The 22,284-nt window shown below is 43.3% G+C and overlaps 1 protein-coding gene across 1 annotated transcript in view; it reads right to left on the bottom strand.

The window, feature by feature from the left end:
- Window positions 1-22,284, bottom strand: part of ABCA12 (ATP binding cassette subfamily A member 12) — an 87,738-nt gene that overhangs the window by 18,599 nt on the left and 46,855 nt on the right. The window contains 17 exon segments of the mRNA XM_050899927.1: window positions 774-861; window positions 1,777-1,904; window positions 3,462-3,555; window positions 4,754-4,840; window positions 6,111-6,363; window positions 7,717-7,855; window positions 9,040-9,264; window positions 10,921-11,081; window positions 11,482-11,678; window positions 12,328-12,546; window positions 14,091-14,268; window positions 15,038-15,193; window positions 15,891-16,025; window positions 16,127-16,196; window positions 16,986-17,315; window positions 18,658-18,772; window positions 21,364-21,679. Coding sequence (XP_050755884.1) covers window positions 774-861; window positions 1,777-1,904; window positions 3,462-3,555; window positions 4,754-4,840; window positions 6,111-6,363; window positions 7,717-7,855; window positions 9,040-9,264; window positions 10,921-11,081; window positions 11,482-11,678; window positions 12,328-12,546; window positions 14,091-14,268; window positions 15,038-15,193; window positions 15,891-16,025; window positions 16,127-16,196; window positions 16,986-17,315; window positions 18,658-18,772; window positions 21,364-21,679 — 2,891 coding nt within the window.

Raw genomic sequence — 22,284 nt, 5'->3', positions numbered from 1 at the left:
TTAAACACAGTCCACAGCATCCACCTTTGCATATGCCCAAGTCCTGCGTGCTCAGTGATTTCATTCTCCTTGCCCTAGCAGAACAAGGACTGGAGTCTGCCCTGCTTCCAACACTATCAAGGTTTCCAGGTATTAAATCTGACATGGGATAAGCAAACAGCTATAGCTTTCAGATCTAAGATGAAGCTGTAAGATTGGAGGGGTGAAAACATCTGCAAATTCATTACATGAGCTCTGAGTGTTAGTGAAACAAACCCTGTGATTCCCTTTTATTGGAGCCACCTCTGAAAACAGCACTGCTCTTGCAGGAACACACTACTGGTGGCTAGGTTTTGCAATGAGATGGCAGGATCTTGTCAACTCTCTTGCATTTCCCCACTACCTCAGATTTCAGCCTTGGTGCTTTTAATGCTGATGCGTTACAACATTTTCACTGAGCAGAAACAGAGAAATGGGTATACCAGAATGCACCAGCCAGCTCTAGTTAGGGTACATACGTTCTCTCATGAGATGAAGGTGCTACTAATTGATCTTTTTACCTCTGTATAATAAAATGATGACAGCAGAAAAATTGTCTCCTGCTAGCAAGAGAAGTCAGACCAATAAAGAAGAACGGGGAGAGAAAAGGAAATGAACTGCAAGTCCTCTCTCCCATGCCAAGCTGCAGATTTCAGAGGGTTTTGCTTTATTTTCTGAAATATCCCTGAACTCGACATCACTTCACCTGGGTCCCACACTTCCCATGCTAGGATGAGCAGATGGAGGTTAGTTACCTTAGTCAATGTTCTGTTGGGGGGCACCGGCCTGATATCGAACTGGAGATCTGTTGTCAAAGGCAGCCCGAAGCTCCAGCCACCATACCTGAGTGAAAACCAGAGTGAAATGCATTGCTACCCTCATTTAGAAGCTTTAATACCTTTGGTTGGTGCATGTTAGCATGCCACTGTCACCCTAGTTAATTCTAGCTTGACTTAAAAGAACTTATTCCAGTGGGTAGCGTGTGGCCAAGCCAACACTGCTGCAGGAGCGCTTATTTGGGGGAAAAAAGGGAAACAGAAACTTGGCAGCACTATCACAAAACTGTGCTGAAAGCCTCCATTTGAGAAACATTTTGGAGCCGTGTGGACTCCTAACCAGCTTGCCTACCACACTGGAATAAGATGACTGCTTCTTACCCAGAAGACGAGCAGCTCAGTTTAAATCAATGGCAGCTGAACATATTCCTTGACAACCTTAATGGCAGGCTATTTTTGCCCCAAGACATGCTGAGAGGCTGTGTTGCAGAGTCCAGACACACTAATAGCTCTAACAGCCCCATGGTGCAAGAAAATGTTCAGCCTCTAATTTCACTGGAACGGATGCACTTGTTTAAGTGAAGCACACACTGAGACTCTTCAGAGAATCAAACCTGGAGGAAAGTCTCTCCCCAGGGTTTACTTCATGACAGGCGGCATCAGATTTTCCTCTTTTTAAGCATTTCTGAGTCAGACAAAGGCTTGCCTGCAGATACAGCCATCAACGTATCAGGCGATTGACACGTTATCCCTAGGCTATCTCTGCTACAATCAAGTAGAGCACTTGCACAAACCTTCATCTTTAACTCCATGATTGCAGGACATTTTACCTCCTTTCACCAGATTCACAGATACCATCAACAGAGAGTCCCTTCTAAACCCCTACTGCACTGTCACCTCTTCAAGCACAGTGGATATGGTATGTATAAGAGGCTGCTCCCAGTGCAATTCAGAGGAGAAGGACTGGAGATTTATGCTGTACCGTTTTTGCAGGAAGTCTTTGGCAGTTGCCAGAATGTAGGTCTCCGCATCGTGCCCTGTAAGGTTATAAAGCGTCCGCATGGAGAAGGTCCTTCTGTGAGGGGGAGTGTAGTTCGTCTGTGGACATGTCTGAGCGGAGACAAAGGAACAAAAATGTTCAGTGTCTGTGTTTTAACTAAAAACTAGCATATCAGGACAAGATTGAGAGCAGGCAATGGCAACATTCTGGTCCTGGCACTGATTCCTTCAGAAGCTGATGATTCACAAATCAGGGTGCAAAGACACATGACATACCTCCCTGCATGCTGTCCTGAACATATTTAGCGAGGTGCTTAAAAACAACCTTTGCTTAAATCTACACTTCAGTTCCACTGACATCAGTGAGACCTTGAAATGTGCTTCATGCTACGTAGGAAGATTTTTCCTGAATTAAGGCTGATCCTACTTAGCAGAGCATCAGTGTGACTGCACAGACAACTGCAGAGGGCAAAACAACTCATGGAGCAGAAAACTCTGTGGTGGCCTCAAACCCTCATCTTGCATTTCACAGCAGCTATGCTCTACATTTTTGCTTTACTGTCAGTCATTGGGAATATTTTCCCGAGCTTCAGAGAATCCTTGGATTAGTCCTGAATATATAATTTAACATGCTGAGGGTCAAAGTCACATCGACTGTTTTCATAAGGTTGAAGTGTCCTACCAGACAGCATGCTGGCTGCTTCTTTCAGCTCATCCATAACAAAAACCCTGGCCTCCCCCACTGTGTATCTGTTGATAACTTTGTATCAGAATACACAAAATAGCTTCCTTCATGCTAAAGAACACCTGCCTGTGCCTGCTAGAGGTGAGAATCAGCTTTGAACATTATCCTGACTTACTGGAGAAATGATGCCAATACTTTTAATGATGTGAAATTAAGTGTATGTCCAGAAAACCGCATAAAATAGCTGCATTTTAAGGAACGACTAGGAACAGTCAACTAAGTACATGCTTTATGTTACAAATGGCATCATGCCGCGCCATGAGACTGATTTCCTACTGGAAAAAAGCTGAAGACAGGTGAACAGCACTGGAAGGGAGGAGAGCTCAACTTCAAACTGGACCATAAAATTGTAACATCCTTGGGGCAGAATCTGCCTTTTCCCCATGTGCATGTAAAGACACTCAGCCCAGCAGTGCCCACATCTGGTTCTGTATGTACCACCGTAATGCAAATAACTAATATTATTAATCGTCACTATTTATAATTCGGAGCAGAGTAAAAGCAGATGGATCTAGACTTTGCATAAAGTTAAATTCTGAAGAGCAAACAGCCATAATAGCTGTGCTTTCATATAATGACAGCGCTTGTGTGAAATGCAATTTTCCTCTGAATACATGTTCACCTCTGCTAAATGGGACAATGATACAACATGCAAAAACACCGTTAAACCTTTTCCCACCATAGGGAGCAAGGCAGATATATTAGCACACGAATCTTCTGAGGACGCTGTTTCCTTTCCTGTCTCCAAACTGGTGCAGACAGTGGTTATCCAGTGTACAAAATCAACAAGGCCAAAAACAGACAGGAGGAATTTGAACACTGAGTTCCCCTTAGTCTCATGCCTGCCCACAAAACTACTCCCAGCCTACAAGGCCCCCCAAATATCCCCCAAATCCCTTCACTTTCGGGTTTATTCAAGTTACCTGGATGCCATCCGTGCAGTTGCAGGCAGAATACTTAGTTCTCGGGTTTCCACTGACAATCCACTGGCCGAGCATGTCCTCCTTTAAACACTGCCTGAAAATGAACACATTTTCCTCTGAGGTTCTCTATGCTCAGGTGTGCAAACGATGCTAATTGCTGTCACATTTAATGACAGCAAGGGTGGCAGTGAGTAGCTTCAGCAGAAAAGCAGGCCTCCTTGTCAGCTCTGGGTGCTTCAGGGAATACCCATCCTCCCGCTGCCTTCAGTGGCTCTCGGCAGAGAGCCCTCACTACTGCTCTCTGTGCCTGGATTCGTTCAGTTGATTAGAAGGAATCCAGACACCACTTCATTCCCACAGTGGACAGCGTAAGGAGTTAGCACGCAAAGGCCAAAATCATCTTACAGTGCAGAAATAAGGGCTATTGTCATTGCAATAACTGGAGAGTCCTGCGATGGACTGTATTGACTAGGCAGTCACTGTAAATACTCAGTAGAAACATTTGCCTGCAGATATGAGCATGCAAGTCTGCCTAGGATTTTACTACCAATTCCTTGAAAATTTATCTGCAGAGCCCAAAACAAACCAGCCCTCATGGCACAGCTTTTAGATACAGATAACAAAAGCTACGCTGAGAACTTTCTGGATGGGCTCAGTGTTATAACTGGGATTATTGGGGAGGCAAGGACTACTTCCTAGATACGAGAATAGCTTACTCTCATCCTGGCATCCTGTCACCACCAAAGCTGCTTCCTTACTACTCATAGTAATAAAGGAGTCCACTTGTGGTGGTGAATACTTCTTGAGGCAAGCAAAGAAAACCAGGGCTAAGGTCCTGGGACTGTGTGGAAGTCCCAGTCTCAGCCTTAAAGCACAGTATAGTTTTCTGTCTTCAAGAATATCTACAGTTCTGTGCTGACAGATGCAAGCCTTTGCTCCAAGCCACATGGGAGCCACGGAGGGTTTCGGCAGGGCTGAGGTCTGCTTCACACCAATCATGACTACACAGCTCCCTGCTCAGAACTGACTTGCATCCCGCCAGCTCAAGTCTGTGAGCTGCGCAAGCTTGTGCCTGCCTGCAAAAGGCCAGTTAGACATCTCCTAATGAGCTGAAGGAGTCTGCAAGTCAATCTGCAGAGAGGCAGGAGACACTTTTCTTTCTCTGCATGTGGCACCAATGTATGAAAATTCTGCAGGTGATCGAAGTGGTTATTAAGGTCTAATGGCTAAGTGTTATGTCAATTCTCTTGCAGATTCAGAATTTAAATGGAAGAAAACCAAGAACTACTTACGAATTGCTTTCATTCATGCATGTGTTATCCGTTCCAGGGAAAGCAAGCATTGAAGCGACTAAAGCATCTGTGGTTTCATTAAAATTCCTAAGATTTAACAAAGAAAAAAAAAAAAAATAGGAAAATGTTCAAGGTACTTCGACTACCACTGAGCAGAGGAAAACCGTCTGAATGAAACAGGATTTATTTAAGATGTTAAATAAATGATTATTTGTGGTGCTAGCCCTGCAAACCACTTGAGTACATGCAGTACATGAGGACAGTCACTCAGGTTTAAAAGGACTGCTCATCACTTAGAGCTGCACAGCTACTCCAGTGATTTGCTGCCTCTAGATCTAAGCAAGATCCTGATGAACTTTTGGACAATCAAGATTCCGTTTCCAGGGGAAAAGCATCTACTGCAATTTTCAGGCACTACTTCCAGTCCTGTCTCAATCAGCTCTCTCATCTGTGATATCCGTTTGGTTTTGGTCATTCAAGAAGATGCTTCTCGCTTCTGACCCAGCTATCTAACAATGATCCATCAGGAGAAGCAGAGAACATGAGGAACAGAGGACTCAGACATGCAGTTCTGGTTCATTCCTCCATCTAGCAGGACTGAAGTGGAAAGGCACGAGCAGTCCTGGGACAGAACGCCTAAGAGCAGACATGCTTGCTTTAGAGCTAAATTTTATATTTCTGACTTAAAGCTGAGAACCACTGGAGAAAGGCAGCAGTTCACATAATGAAATCAGAATGATACAAATTATAATCATTTTGGTAATAGGATTTTTAGGCACAATGAAATAATTCAGTAGTTACATCTTAACCACACTGAAAAAGCACATGCCCTTCAAATTGACTGCGTGCCTTGGACTAGTGGGGCCTGGGCAGGAAAGCATGTCCTGTACTGACAGAGAGGAGGGCGATGCAGACAGTTCACGAGATGAATAGAATTTGATCCCAGAGTTGTAATGTTGGAGACAACTGATATGGGGACCTCCATTTCACATCAGGGGAAGAGCGTATATATAGATATATTAAGAAAATCCCTGTGGAACAGTATGGCTGTCACAGGGCCAGAGGACTCCAATGGGAAACACAAAGAATATTCCTCACATATTTCACAGTTAATTCCAACTGAGAGGTGGTTTTGCTAAAGCTTTCTGATTGCTGGTCTGAACCAAGCCATCTCCCCCAGAGATCCCTTAGGAACAAGATTTCTACATGTTATCTGCGTAACATAACTACACAGATAACATAGCTACATGTTATCTGCGTAACACTTTTCCACTGGGTGTGCTTAGAAATAATCCTGACGGTAAAACTGGCTCTTTATAAACAAATGGGTTTAAGGACCACAAACACCACCACTCACCCGAAGAAGTCTGCCTGGTCGGATGTGCCGTAGAGAGAGGGGGAAAGAATCAGTTCAGGATATTCGGTCTCCTTAGTTCTCAGTGTCCCAAGTCCCATTGCAGCCGTCACAAAGAGGACCGGGAGGAGGACCTGAGCAATGAAGCCTCTGACATCCCGCCGGGTATGGTGGAATCTCTTAATGAACAAAGCTGATGTCTTCTTAAGCAGCAACGGCAAACCCTGCAGGCTTTTTGATCTAATCAGGAGCTGATCTGGGTACAAAAGAAGAACGCACTTTGTCATGGATCAGTATTTGTGAAATGCAGAGAATTGATGGTTATAGTACCCTGGGAGTATATTTAGCTTCCTGCACTCATTTACAGGTGGCAAGTCAAAACTACTAAGTTGGAACATATGCAAGGGTCAGGCTTGGGACATGACTCAGATTTTGGCTCTTGAGTCATAACCTCATCTAACACCAGTTTTTTTGTTTAATTTCAAATGCGCAGATGTAGTGAATTCATTTTGAGATCTTGCAAGAGGAACACAGGCTTCCAGATGCAACAAGTTATCTACATCCTACCTACCCAGCTGCAACTTACAGGGGAAACGTATTATTCTTTTATATTGGCAAACTGAAAATTTTCAGAATTTAGAAAGCAAGTCCTCAGACAAATCAATAAGAGAATTAATCCTGAATTAAGAAAACAAGGCACATAAACCAGTTGATCTTTTGCATGGACAGGGTTGTGGTATACTAAAAGCAGAGCCAAATCCTGTGCAACCTACTCCATGAAATATTAACCTATATAATACAACATGAAGCAAATCCTTTTCAGTGTTCTCATTAGGGGTGACACAAAACACTTCTCTATGCATATGAGTTACTGTTTACAGTAACATTTACAGTGCAGGTCAGCTTTGAGAAGTGAGCATGAAAATACCTCTGTGTTGTCCCTTGGATGCCTCCCTAACTATAAATGGTATATTTATAAGTACAAAAAATGTTTCTACTCTGAGAAAGCACTTTAACCAGGTATTTGCTTATTTTTGGGCCATGCCACCTTTTGCAGCTCTCAAACCCTCAGAGATACTGGTGTAGCTTGATTCTCTTCCGAATGTGAATTTATCCCACTGTCTGGCCCTTTGAGCTGTTTTACCATACTGCAACAGCTGGGACACAGCAAAAAGCAGCAAGGAGCACCCAGCTCAGAGCTGTGCTGCTTTTGTAACAGGCTAAGGGGTTTCCACAAAGTTTCTCTCCAATTCTACTAGTTATGTAGAAATAATCCTCTACATCAATTACAGCAATTACTTTCAGAGGTATACATTTGCTCTTTCACCCACACACTGTATTTGATTAGATTAAAACCTGGATCAATTTAAAGGAAGGCGATGCACACAAAACTCCTCTGTAATTTATCCTGTGATTCAGACTATTCCAAACCAGTGGATCTAAACAACCGTTGAGCACTGTACTTCTAGCGATTTATTGGTTTTGTGATTCCTGGTTGGGTGAAATGTGGTTTTCAACAACGAAAGAAGACGAGGAGCTCAAATCAGTCCATCTGTCACTGTTTCCATCTGCAACAAATCTGGAATAAAACCTGGAGGTAATTGAGTACCATCTCTTTCTGTGAAGGTATCCGTGCTCATAGACATTTCGTCACTGCCAATTTGACCACTGGCTCCAGACAGCTGTTGTGGCAGTTCAGCATCTTCTTGCTGGTCCTTCACTAGCTCTTTTGTCAGATTGAGAAACACCTATGGAGCAAGAAAATAAGAAGGAAAATTGGTCCAAATGACTCCATTTACCAAAACAATAATCAGAATCCACTCTCCTACTTTGTAGCTGTAGTTGGTGTAGCAACTGTGAATTACAATCCTCCTTCTGTTGCCATTGTGCTCTGCGAGAGAAATTCACTTTTTTTCAGTATAAAATTGTTGTTGTCCAGCTCCTTGTCACCTCCTGTCTCTCTCCTGCTGCAGCAGTGGAAACTTAAACCTTTGCAGCTGCCCCCTGGACTTACCTTGTCCTAATACCACCTGCTACGTGACTACTGAGTAGGTGTAAATGAAGCTGCATTTCAGCTCAGGCCCTACATAACTCTACTCCCTCCACACCCACACAGTGAGCAGCGCACTGACGGCTCTCCTTGCATGGCACCAGTGAAGAAACAAGGAGAGCTGTTTCCCTGGGATATTTTCCCCTCTAGCCTCTGACAATCCTGGCCGCCTCCATGCTGGGAGTGTGCGCAGTCGTGGCACCCGAGCTGCATGTGGTACATGCTGTGTAACTCATTCTTGCTGCCTTAGGAAAACACCTTAAAAGCAAGCAAGAATTTCTGAGCAGAAAGGTAACAATCTCCCTCCTTCCTTTCTGCAAGACAAGGGTCATCACTGCTCACCATTTACTTTCTGTTTCCGATGCAACGAAGTGTTTGTGTTTATTTGACCAGAGATTTCCCATGGGCAGAAAGGTGCCTGAGTTACGCCAAGATGCACCAGGTGACTCACTTGTACAACACAGCACCCATGCTGAAGTTCATCATTTAGATGGTTTGCTAACTCCCTCCCTGCTGACTGCATCCGTAGACAAACCCAGATTTGTGGAGACCAGGAGAACAGTTCAAAGAGAAACACATCATTGCCCTCTCTCCTTAGTCTAACTCCAGTGTCTCATTTTCTGGGTAAAATGACAAAAAGCTGTTAGCAAGGTGAGACAGTGGTACACTTTGTGCATTAGTATATGTATAGATTTATGAATACATCTACACACTCACACGTTCGTAAGTGTAACACAGTGAACAACCAAACCGCTTCTTTCCCTGCCTGCAACTCTCACATCCAAAACACGCCACCGTCTAGCCCAGAAAGGAGAGCTACACAGCGCTGTGAAGTTAATCTCCACAACGTTTCATTAAATCAAGCGGATCCTGAGCTCATACCTCTTCCACGGTTGTGTTTGAAATCCCGTAGCAACCAAGGTGGAGATCACTCAAGCTGGTATCGAGGGCTCTGAGAAGCGCCTGGTAGGCCCCTGAGACTGTGGACTTGAAGGGGGGAAGCACGTACACGAGCTCTCCACCAATATCCTCCTTGAGATAAGCCTCCGGGAGGTGGGACTGGATCAAGGAGGTCACTGCTGTGGTGTCACACACCTCTATCATGTTCTGAAAAAGGAGGAAAACACTCTGTGGTCACTGAGAGGGCTGCGAGGTCAAACTTCCTACCACAGGACTTAGCCCAAATCCTGTCCCAGAGCATAACTGGTAGGTGATCTCAGTCCAAGTATGCAACATTTCAAGTTAAATATCCAAAGGAGATGAACGTGGGTTTCTGGCCCTTGAAGAGGGAGGTGTGGCACTGTGCCCATCTTGGTCCTTCCAAGACCTCGCTGGGCTCCCTCTGTCTACAGGGATACTGGCATTGGGCTGCATCAACCACTTTGCACTAGCTAGAGGGTTTGCAGTACAACAGAGAAAAAGCCTAGCCACAAGAGAGCTGACACCTGAACTTAGTTGTCAGCACAAATACACTCTTCTTCCCATGAAAAACGGGGCTTGCACATGGGTCTTTTTTCATTTTCTCTATCTATACTGCCAGCAATTTGGAAGAGGGGCTGATCTCTTATGGTATCTGCACGTTATTCTGTGTGCTGGGGCTAGCAACAGCACTGTAATAAACGCTATCAAGAGCAGAGTTCCCCCCTCCTTGCAAGCAGAACATTTTGCCTCAGGCCAGATACTATCGATGGACTCTTCCCATCTGCTTTATTTCTCTGAACTCCAGAATTCACACTCTGCACACACTCTTGCCTTTAACCCTCAAGGAGACCCTGTTCTTTTTCAAAGCAGAGCACTGACATTCCTGTTTTCTGAGGGCCACGGAGGCTGGTCCGGTGGCCCTGCTGGAGAGCCTCCCTCTGCTTCGAGGGAAGTGGGGGCCACACATTCTGTTAGCATCTCTCACCGAGAAGCAGCGCGCTCACATCCAGATCCTCAATAGTTCTTTGATACCACTACCGTCCTTGCATCTGTGACTCAGCTCCTGCCGATATAGCTGTAAGTGCCTGCATCCCTGAACAAGCCTTGATGGCCCCCCTTCAGAGACAAAGCTGCTGAGAGCTTTAGCTCAGCTCCATGAAGGCTTGCAAACAGGAGAATCTCTGCCTCTGTCCCCAGTAGTGCCTGCTGTGGTGACCATGCTCATGTGACATGAAAGGGAGCGAAGGCCCAAGCGGGGCAGGGAGGATAAAAAGGACTGCATCGTGCACCTGGGATACAAGAGGCTCAAATTCAGACCTCTGCCTTGTCTATTAGAGCCGCAAGGCTTTGTGTAGAGGGGCTGGAGCTAAGACTCCTGTGTTTTGGGGAAGTCCCCATATAGGCTGTCTTTCTGAAAGAAACTTAGTTATAAAAAAAGTATGTGAATTCCAGCACGGGACAGGCAGAGCAAGCCGGAGAGCAGAGTGCACTGTAACCCAGGTATCGCAGTGGTTGAGGTGTATGAAAAAATGATCTTACTGGCAGCCCAAGGAAACAGTCCAGTATATTCTTGAACCTGTGTGGCCAAAATCAAGGGTTTCAACCCAAAACACATCCTACTTTCACCCACTCATAAAGTGGTTGCATAAAAAAATTATTCCATGAAAGTGAAAGTATACTGGAACAACCGTTCCACTGCAGACATCTAAGACTGAGATGAACCTTCTGCAGCATGCTTCATTTCTGTGGGACACTATGACGTGCCTCCTTCCTTCCTGTCATACGACTGATTCAGTTTCCCACCCAAGATGCTGAAAATTTAGGACCAACTCAGACACAAACCTTCTTTTTCGTGAGTGTCAGGTGGTATCCATCACCAAATGTTTCCTTGAGGTAGAATGGCGAACCACAACATTTGAGCCCTCCATGCTCTAGGAAGGCGATTCGGTCACTCAGAACTTCTGCTTCATCCAAGTGATGTGTTGAGAGAATGATGGTTCTGCCTGGAAAACACAAAGCTGATGTCAGCCACCACAGAATAAACACACATGATTACATGAGACAGGTGAAAGCTATGCTGAATGAGGGGACACAGAGTATCAGGTGAAAATCAACTGCGCTTTTTTGTAATTATTAGTGAAATTGGATGAAAGGCAACATTAGAGAGAAGCTGAAAGTTACTGTATTGTAAATTGTGTATTGCGGTGAAGTTACTTTTCAAATGACACTGTGAATTTACAGAAACCAACTAGGATGCACCCAGAGGCCCTGCAAAATCCCAGTCTCCCACAATTCGTTCTCTGTGGTCTCCAAAACCCACAGTTCAAAGCCACTGATACCATATTTGCAAAAGTGACACGAATCACCTTTGCCACCGGGGAGCATCTTGTCTCATCACGGTACCTTTTTTATTCTTGGAGATAATTTCCCAAATACTTCTCCGAGAGCATGGATCCACCCCTGTAGTTGGCTCATCTAGTATCACCACCCTTGATCCACCCAGGAGAGCAATAGCTATAGATAACTTCCTCTTCATCCCCCCGGACAGGGAGCCAGCTAGCTTGTGACGATGGCTGTACAGTCCAGTCTCCTTCAAAGTCCTTGAAAACAAAGAAAAAACAACCCCCAAAGGTTGTCCTTCAGGCATCTTTTAAAAGCAGGGAATCTGAAAATACCCAAAAAACCCATAACTGCAAATGAAAAACTGCTCAAGTATGGACTGCTCTACTGAATGGTCACAGTGCGGGGAGATGATTCACCCTGTAGCTCAGTCACTGGGATTTTAATTTAAAGCATTTTTTTAGGATGTTTTCAAAGTTTCCATCTGACAAGTCAAGGTTAAAGGCTCAACCTCATCAACTGAGAACACCAAGATCCAAACTCCCTGGGATGTTCTGGCTGCTTCACTTCTCTGCAGAACCAATAAAGCCGACATCATCTTTCTGACTGGTTGATTAAATCTTTCTGGGGAAGACTGTAAAGCAGCAAGGACTAGACCCTTAGGCCTATAAGTACTTCTCCAAAGAATTGCCACAGAAGCTTGTAAACCCCCTGGAGAAGAGACAGTGTTTTCTTACAGCCACAGATATCAATATATTCCTCTAGTCAGACCAAGGCATTATTTGAACTCTACACTGAATCTGCAACAGTCTTGAAAACCATTCATTTGAGCTTTGCAGTGGCAATGGCACTATCACACAGTAATTTTGACAGCCCTCTCTCCCTTCTCCAATCCTGCTATTTTTATACCTCTTCACTTCTGGGTAGAGCTCCTGTTTACTCCAGTGAGGGACTTTGATGTACCCATAGAGCAGCAGGTGTTCCTTTGTGGTGAGGTAGTTAAAGAGCACGTTGTGCTGCATACACACACCCATGTTCTTCCTGATAACTTCCTGGTCAGTCCTGATGTCTTTGCCATACACAAAGATAGTACCTGAAGATGTAGGGAATAACCCAGTCAAAATAGATCTGAAAGGGAAAAATAAATAGAAAAGGAAGTTAGAAAAAGGAGAAAGCCATAGGTGATTTTTTCACATGGTCCTGTACCTATCATCACTTTCAAAGTTTCTTTACATCACCATCACACTGCTTCCAGCCAGAGACCGCCGACCACTGCGTCTTCTTCTGTCTGACCATACTTTGGCAGAGCGGTGGCCAATTAACATCAAACGACATCCTCATACCCTCTGTGGGAACGCGAGGGCAAGTACCAAGCTCACACACTGAACTCTGGCTACCTTTCACATTTACTTTTATCTTCTTCAGCCTTCCTCTCCCTAAGTCAGACCATTGCATATCCCATACATCAATACTCATGAATGCCCTTGACTTCCAATTTAATCACTGGGAATTCATATAATGCAGTTACTCTTCATTCTTTGAGGTTTGTCTGCAGGATCCAGCCAGCCTCATATTGCTAACCACAAGAGAGACTGAAAAACCACATCTTCATCTTACTAACCACATCACAGCATGGAAACTTGATTTCACTGCCATTATTAACAAGAAATGGGAGAGGACTTCCAGACAAGACACCTTACAGTGGGCAGCACTTTCATCTAGTTCAAGCAAATAATTACCTACCTAGCAATACCCAACAGACCTGAGTCAAACGCCCTCTGCTCAGAATAACTACTTGCACATTATAGGTCATTTTTGGTGCTGTCCTGCAGGGACTAGAGGGAGAAGATGTCTCTCAGACTGCCCTTCACCTTCCCAGAGCTTCTCTCTCTCCTGGGGCTTTTAACCATCATTAAAAAGGAGAGAAGTAACTTGTGACCTTACTCAGGATTTGAAGCCTGCCCCAAGTTTCAAGAAGCTATTATACTTTTCTGCATATCACCTTTGCCTACACTTTGCAAACAGGATATGAGGTGAATTGATAATAAGCTGAGATGAAGCATACATCTGTCTTATTGTTTTTGGCTCTTCTGAGGCTTCTATTTATCAGCTTAATGTTGCTTTCAGAGTGATGTACATATATATCAGTGGAGAAATCCACTTCTACAGGTCTGTTTTAGTGCTGTTATCTAACAACTCAAATAATAATTTATAAATGGCAAGGCTGGAAGGCTGAAAGGCCAATGTATTAACCCACTGCCATTCCATCCCAGCCAACACATGAGTTTGTACAGCTGAAGTATACCTTTATTAAGCTTTCTTGCTAATATCACTTCAGCTTTGGTGTGTGCACAAGCTACCCACAGCTTTCAGAACAACCTAACCCCAGGCACCAAAGAGTCATGGAACAAAACGTTAGAACAGCTGCTGTGCTGTGTATAACAGGTATCCTACCAGATTAAAAAGCTTGTTCCTAGGCAGAAAAGAACTTTTAATTCTAATAGATGAAGAGACTGCTGAGGTCATCCATGAGCAAGATAAAACTACAAGAGAGATTTGGCCTAATAAAGTATCTTATTCAGTCTCCCAACACTGCACAGCCCCACTTGCTCTCTCGTTCACCCAATCATTCCCCACAGTATACAAAAAAGGCAGCTTTAAAGGATACGCACATGGTCGTAGTTTTCCCGGCTCCATTGTGTCCCAGCAGGGAAGTGATATTCCCTTCGTAGAAGTTGAGGCTGAGGTTGTCCACTGCAGCTTTGGATCCATAAACCTTTGTTATGCCACGGAGGGAGACTCCCAAGGTGAGATCAGTGGGCTCGGGTTCCAGGTGAGGCGGGGGGGCACCTTTGACACCAAAAGGAAGGGTCAGAGGATAGTTACTGCACCGCAGCAGGCGTTTGTGCTACTTTTTTCACCTCAGAGATAAGCAGGGCTTTTAGAAACAAAATACAGTGAAAGTAGGTGCCTTTCAGCTAGGAATGTAGAGAACATTTCACAGGATCTGTATCACTTTGAGCTCCCTGGGATTTCTCCTTTTTACTTCTGCAGCTTCTAGTAACTCCTGACAATAAGCATTAATCACTTTTGAAAAGGTCTCATATTTAGATGTTTCAGAGCACCTAACTTAATTTATACTAAGCAAGCACAGAAGATTAGAGGGCATACAACAAAATTGAGTTATTTTCAGTTAGGTAGAATCAGCAAGCTTTTATGTGCGATCTCACAGTATTTTACAGGCTAAATATTTAAAGAGATGAACAAAGAAGCACACATCCTTTTTGCCAAGTGGAAACCCGTATTTGCTTGCACAAACAAAAGTATTTCTACACAGAGCATTGTAGACTGAGATATATGCATCTAAGGCAACTGCCCAATTACAACATACACAAATATGCATGTGAAAATCAGTACTGAATTTCCACACCAAATAGGAAGAACAAGTATAATTTAAAAGCCAAATCTCCATTCACATAACAGCTTCCAATTTTTCCTGTGCTACAAAATAAGGATCAATAGAGAAATGCGCTTTCTGAGTATGGTGCCCCTTTACAAATTTGGCTTTGTTTACCTAAAATGTAAGTTAGTATCGCTACCCCATCTAGCATTCACATACATATCTTATTGTTGAGGGTGGCTTCTTTCCTTAACATCAGCTTGGTGAAGAGAAGGCCTCTTCGTTTCTCATTCCAGAAGGGGAGGTAACTGTTGTAATCAACCCAGTAAGATGGAAGCAACGGGAAATACCAGGGAGCAGCCATGCCGTATCTACCTGCAAGGAGAGGAATCTCATTCAGGTATCTGTTTCTGAGGAAGTATCACTATTGGGGTGCACTCAAAATAGCAAAAATAAACTCCACAAAGATCTCTCCCCTCTTGATGTGCTCATGTACTACTGATACTTGTAGAGAATTTGCCCGATTGACACAATAGGAAGCATTCACTAATTTGTTATTCTGAGTAACTTCGTAGCTGGAGGGCATGAGTACTTTACATTTTCCACTGGGTAGATTTCCGTATGCCAGTGGACTCCTTCATTAGGTGGGGAAGAAAAGCAAAAGACAAATGTACTGGCTCTTGCCCAAGGCAGGAATTACTTTTTGAAATCAAATGATATAAGTAACACAACACAAAATCACTCAACTGACAAACGCAGGCTACCATGCTCTGTTCTCATTTTCACCGAGCAGACTGCAAACACATCCTTCCATGTCCTTGGCTTCAGCTTCTTCAGGAGACCCCTCTACCCATGTGATAAGCAGAGGAACCCTAATTCTCCTTGCTCCACTCTGTCTCAGTTTCATTAATACTCTGACATCTACAAAGTTATGCTCCCTTTGATCTAGAAACAGAGGTATCCTGTGTGTGCAGACTGTCTTACTGCCTGAACCATGGAATCAGTCAGCGTCATATTCATTGTTTTCCAAAAGAGACAGTACAGGGCCAGCCTCAATGCCTTCTATCCTTACCTGGGAAAACATTCCTTATATACCATCCCAGGATGAAGTAAATGAAAGAGTCTATCAGAATGAGCCAGCACATCCAGCCAAAGGAAGTGTTGTCTCCAATCATTGGGGACTTATACATGTTGTCCCACTGCAGACCTGCAGAAAGGAAAACAGAAATACAAACAGAATTCATATTAGTTAATGAAATGTCACAACCATGGGGGCTCAAAGCCTGGTTTTGTCTACAAGAAACATACCTATGCCCTGTGCCTCGTATCGAGCAATGTATTGACTTGCATAACTGAACGCAGTTGGAGACAACAGACTCTGTGGAATAAACAAAATTGAAAACAACTTATGAATTAGTCTCAAAGGGAAATCAAGTCAGTCAACCAATCAGGTACCTCACTGGCTTGGTCCAGTAGCCAGAAAAATTAGTGGGTTTCTTCTTCCAACAGTCACAAAGAATACTGGACCAGGCTTATGATGGGTAACGCTTCTGGTGATGGGCTGTAATGTCTCCTTAGAGCCTGCCTGCCTTCTGCTTCCACACCCAGGACCCAACTTCATCTCTCATACAGGGCTTTATTTTAGGCTTTTGAAATACAGGCTGACTTCTGGAACCTAATACCTACCCTATTTCTACCCGTGGTAAGAAACAAGGCTTTACATCTATTTCCATGGCTAGGAATTTGAGATCCGTGAAACTAAAGGATGAGCAGAGCCAGCAATGAGCAGAGCCAGCCCTCCCTCATGGCCCTGCTACCTAAACTCCTTACTGAGACAGACTCATTTTTCACAGTGCTTTTGCTTTGCAATTCAAAAGGGCAAAGTACATAGCTAAAGCTACTCTGATTCAGCTGGCAGGTGGGAACTCACTGAAATTCCACAAGTACTGCTTTCAGTCATGGGACACAACTAATTCCAGGTCTCCCTCAAACAGGCCACGACCAACTCTCCTGTCGTGCTGTCGTACCTGTAAACACCCACTGATGGAATTTAGAAAGGGACCCAACTCACATATATTTCTGACGCAAGCTATAAGAGCTGAAGTTTATTGAAGGTGAGTGTCTGCTTCCACACACATGGTCCCTGTCATTGAAAAGCAGAACTTACCAGTAGGCTCTTCACAGAGAAGCTCAAATGATTCTCGATGACAAGCAACACGATGAAGGGGAAGAAGGTGAGGATGTACACGAGACTGCCCACCAAGGCTGCTATGTTGGTGTTATTGAAGAAAACACTGATGAAGTAGCTCATGGCTATGATGGACAGGCTGTAGTCCATAAGGTACAGGAACAGGAGCGCTGTGTTTGTTTTGGGAAGGATGTCACCCACTTTCAGAACAATGATGAGGAAGGTGACAGTAATTAGAAGGAAGATGGCGCACTCTATGAACCAGGCGATGAAATGGCTGCTGGCATTAACACCCATCATTTTCATGTACTACAGAGAGAAAGGTGAAAAAAAGAATCACAAAGGACAACTGTTTATTAAGAGATCTTTCTGCTGATATCGAACCATTTCTTTTTTCAGTTTCTGGACAGGGCATGCAGCCAAACCATGCTCTTTCATACTCTGGCATACTGCATGTTGATAACCAGGGAGAAACCATGCATTCACATTTCTGGAATGCCCTAGGTTTGCAAAGCAGTCTATTGCAAAAGAACAGCACAGACAGGATCTGCAAGTATGAAGCGTCGCAGCCCACAAGCTCCAAAGCAACTTCTGCCCTTAGATTTGTAACTTTTCTAAAGCATTTTGGTTATTTTTTAAAATAATGCTAATTGATCCAGTGGCTTGAGCGTAAAAGCTCTTAAGTATCTTTGAAACCAAACCATTTCTCACACAACCCCAAGACAACAAGTAATAGCTAAATTACCATGGTTATAAGGAAGCAATATTAATTTATATTAGCTGATGATCAAGTCCACAAGACTTGTATAAAACTGTAAATTTGTACTGATAAATTCAAAAGAAACTACAGGTGTGCTGGTGTCTTGTTGTAGATTATTACACACCTAAAAAGATTACCAACACCCTGGTTCTTAAAGACAGTGAAATTGGGTTCCCTAAACTAGAGTAAGGGGCTGTCAGCTAGCCACTGGGGTTCACTCATTTTCAATCTCATCACAGTTCATAGAGTGCCCTTTCTTGGAAATGTTTTTGGTGAGTCAGTATTTGTTTCCATGGTATCGGATAAAAAACAAATCCGCTTGAGCTTTTGTTGCTTGCTGAAGCTTAGTTTTACAAAAGTTCTTTGCTGCTCATCTCTGTTGACGGTGTTCACACTGAAAACCTGAATTAATAAATTCCCTATGTCTCAATGTCATTTCTTTTCCAAGAGGCAACCTGAATGAAGAACTTCATTTCAGAGGAGCTGATGTAATATGTAGCACCTTCTGAAATATTAAGTATAATAACTTCAAGGATAGGAAATAAGTCACTTTTCATGTCTTTGTCCCCAGTAGGTATGACTCAAAGTCAATTTTTAGAGAGCTTTAAATCTTCAGAAAACTTGTAATTTTGTGAGGTCCCCATGTTTCCAGTGTTCAGAACTGCAAAGCAATATTCTCACCACTTGAAGGGCAAATGCCCTGCATTTCTATGGTTTTGAGCTTGGTTACAATGCCAGAATTCAAACACTGCAGGTCAAACAATAGGTATTTGGAATATTATTTTCCTTAATGCTTGTTTTGCTCCATTTAATATTGCACATGAGATATACTACCCACTAATAAGGAAAATCTGTTGATAATTTTGCATGCCCCAGAAAGTTTCACCATACCTCATAAAGCCTCAGATCTTTCTCTTGAACAAGTGTTTTAACAAAATCAGCTATAAACAGCACCCAGGCAGCCATCAGAGCAAATGGGAGAGAGTAGGTCACGCTGGTTAAGAACCTGAAAAAGGCAAATGCAGGCTTTAGCTGAATACGAAATGTTCTGGGGATTAAGGCTTTATACAGAATATATTTTTCAGAATAATACTTTGGCACAGGAAAAGACATGCTTATATTTCAAACCGTGGAGTATAATTAATAATTACAAAAAAGGCTATTTTGCCATTGCATCGGATTTTCTATTCATGAAACTCCTGACTGTTCAAAATCTTTTTCCTTTTTTTAAATTACAGAGGGATTGCCAGACGCATTCTGGAAGTTTTGCTCAGCAGCACCACTGGCAGGAGCAGGAACCGCCATGGGCAGTGGCATCTCCTGGCTCTCTGATGGGGGGCATCCCATTTTGAAACATCACAGAAGCCAGCCACAATTCCCAGTTCTGTTAATAGATATAATGGCCAAATTTTGTTATCAGGCCATATTTCCTGGTGCCAGAGTTTGGATACAGGTGCTTCCCCTCAGAGGGTCTGTCCTATTACCCCACGGGACAGGTATTGCAGATCCAGGTCTACAACGTGGGCTTCACAATTCTTGGCTCCTCACTTTAGTTAAAACATTTTTCCTGCGCCAAATGTGTGCAGAAAAAAAGACAACAATGGCCAACAGTAAATTTCTCCTTTTGTGATGGAAAGCAAGTTTTTATAGCAGGAGATTCACTTCATTTTATCTACAGGGCTTATGCTTTTCTCCCTCATTTCTAAACCTGGCTTAAAAAAAATAACCAGTGTTATTCCTGGAAAAAATTTAATGTACAATAATAGTATGAAATTAATATGATTAATTTGTTTTTAATTTTTTTCACCTGTAAAGCTGAAAGTTTCCCATAAACCAGCGCTTTCAGGAAATGCTTCCATGCAAATGAAGCCATATTTATAAAGAACAATGAAAAGACATTTCCGTAGCTCTACTAGTTCTTTGTTGCTTGGGGTTTTTTGGCTACCACCTTATGTGTGATCTCTAGGCTATTAAAAATTCAGCATTTCGAACACCTTCTGTGTACTGGTATATATATTCCCTACAGGATGGTAACTATGTGATAACAATCGATAAACAGTCATTTTATGATGACTTCTACTGGATGCTAATCCAAAGCCTTTAGGTATTTTAATAATTGAGCAAACTCATGTCCCTCTGAACCTGGGCTGGGGAGGGAAACCCAAAGGCAAGCGGTTTTCTCAGCAGCCCAAGAACAAGAAAAGGAGCAGATAGCACTGTAGTAAATGCCTCCAGCAGCCAGCTAATCATTGTACAAAACTATCATCTCACAGCAATAATCCACGTATTTGCTGCAAGAAGTTGACGCTTGGTTTGAATGCTTACTGCCTGCATGCTTGCAGCCACTTTGCATGCTGTTACCTTGAGAAGAGATTATAGGTCCCCAGTTCTCTTCAGTGACAGGCTGACACAGGAGATTAATGGGTCTGCTATAGCTTCTATAGCTATAACTCCCAGATAATATTTTAGCTCATGCAGTAGACACGCAGGCTTTTCAACAGAAAGAACTCCTAGGTCTAGTCTGTACTTTCGGTCCAAGGGAGACCCTCATGTCAGTGTGGAGTGACCATCCAACCTACCAATACTGTTTGCTGAACATCCTTCAGTGCTTTCTGATGGACATTGAAATCCCTTCCCTGTGTGTTTTCTACTTAGTTTGGCCACCAGCTGCGGTCAGGGTAGTAACTCTGAGGAAGTACCACGTTGCCAGCTTTCCAATGCAGACCAAAATTGCCTTGCCAGAGGGGCAGGTCCTCAGCTGTGATAGATTCACTACTCTCTATTGCATTTGGCAGAGATGCAGTTTATACTAGCTGCAGATCTGGCTCAAGATGAGTGGAAAGGAAGATGATCCAAAACTTTTTGATCTGCTCCACCATTCAAAACTTATTCTGGTCCACACACAGTTCATGCTGCACTGTTCTGTATAACAGGCTGTTAACCCTGGCAACTCAGCACATCGAAAGCTTCTCTGTCCTCCCTCATTATTGCAGAGATGAATGGTACAATTTCATCTTCCCTCTTATCCTTCTTAAAGCATCTGAGAGGCACCTGTATTGAGAACTATTCACTGTACATGAAACATTAGCTAGAATCACTGGAATGAATAACAAATACCACAGCTGGATAGCAACCTCTAGGAACAAAGCTCATAAACCTAGGGACCTTTTTTTGCCCAATAAATACCTTTTCTGAGTTCTGCTGCATTGTCTGCATGTAAACACCTGCAGAACAAGCCAACACTCATATTTAACCCAAGTCCTGCCAACCCCAGTCTCAGTTCCACCATGTGTAGTAAAATAAGGACAGCAAATTTTACCTGCTGTAAAACCTATAGTTACCCTTGACAATTCAGGTACATACAGAGCACTGAAAACAAAAGATTAGGCAAACTAAACATAGACCATTTATACTAGAGTCCAAAATTCCCTCTTTTGTTCAGAGCCTTGGGAAAAAAAAACCAAACAAAACACAAAATGAAATTATTTCTAGGCCATGCGAACATGGTATTAAGGAGACCAGCGCAGCTGGTGAACTCCACCAGTCAGACAAGATGAGCTTACACAAAGCACGGAGACAAAAGCCACACAAACTTACATATCCTTATTGTAGCAGGGGTAAGGCATGGCCTGGACTTGAACAGCTATTTCCTCTGGATTCTTGCCAGTCTGTAACTCAATAATGGCTCTTTCAATGCTGTCCTGGATATAAATAAACGCCCGGCTGTAAATCTGGCTCTGCGAGGTGGAATTGTGCGGGCCCACTGTCCAGATGCGCTCCCTTATTCTGTTGGTGGTTTGCGTGATCCTGCTGCTCATTCGGATGGTGTAGTTGAGCACAGGAGGGAGGGCCAAGTCCCCATAAACTGAGCGTCCAGGGCTGCTACGGCTTGAAGGCAGCTTGAAAATGATACCTTGGAAAAGAAAGGGAAAAGGCTTTCCTTCAGAGTCCACAGCACAGGGAGCAGTACACACAGATACGCAGGAACTCCTCATTTTTGTAAGCCTTTTCTACATTACAATCCATCATTTCATTTCTTTGCTGTACAAATAATGCTCAGATGAGTAGGCTGCTTATCGAGGATCTAGCAGTGGAAACTATACATCACTGCAGCTACTCCTACTTTCAAATGTGACCAATGATTCTGGGTGCGAAATACACCCCCAGAACCTTTAAATCTTTTCCCACTAAGCATTCAAAAACCAAAGGCCCTCAAAACAACCAGCTGTATTTGGAAAAATCTTGCTGTTAACATGGACTGTCAGATATCTGTTAGGTATGGGACTCAGCACACTTGCCCAAAGGTACTCTATCAATAGAGCTCAAATAGTGGTGCTGTAAGACAAAAACCTCAGGAACACTATGTTGAAAATTGTTCACGACCTATACACATATTTTTGTGCCCACACAAATTCCTGCAAAGCTGAGACGTCTAAGAATATAAAAGCTTTGCAAGTTCCTGTTAGGAAATGGCATGCTGTAGATACAGTTTGGCAGACAGGACTTTTTTTCCTTTAA

The sequence above is a fragment of the Gymnogyps californianus genome, chromosome 7 (genome assembly GCF_018139145.2).
Source record: "Gymnogyps californianus isolate 813 chromosome 7, ASM1813914v2, whole genome shotgun sequence".
NCBI classification, from domain to species: Eukaryota; Metazoa; Chordata; class Aves; order Accipitriformes; family Cathartidae; genus Gymnogyps; species Gymnogyps californianus.
This window is presented reverse-complemented; position numbering and strand designations above follow the sequence as displayed.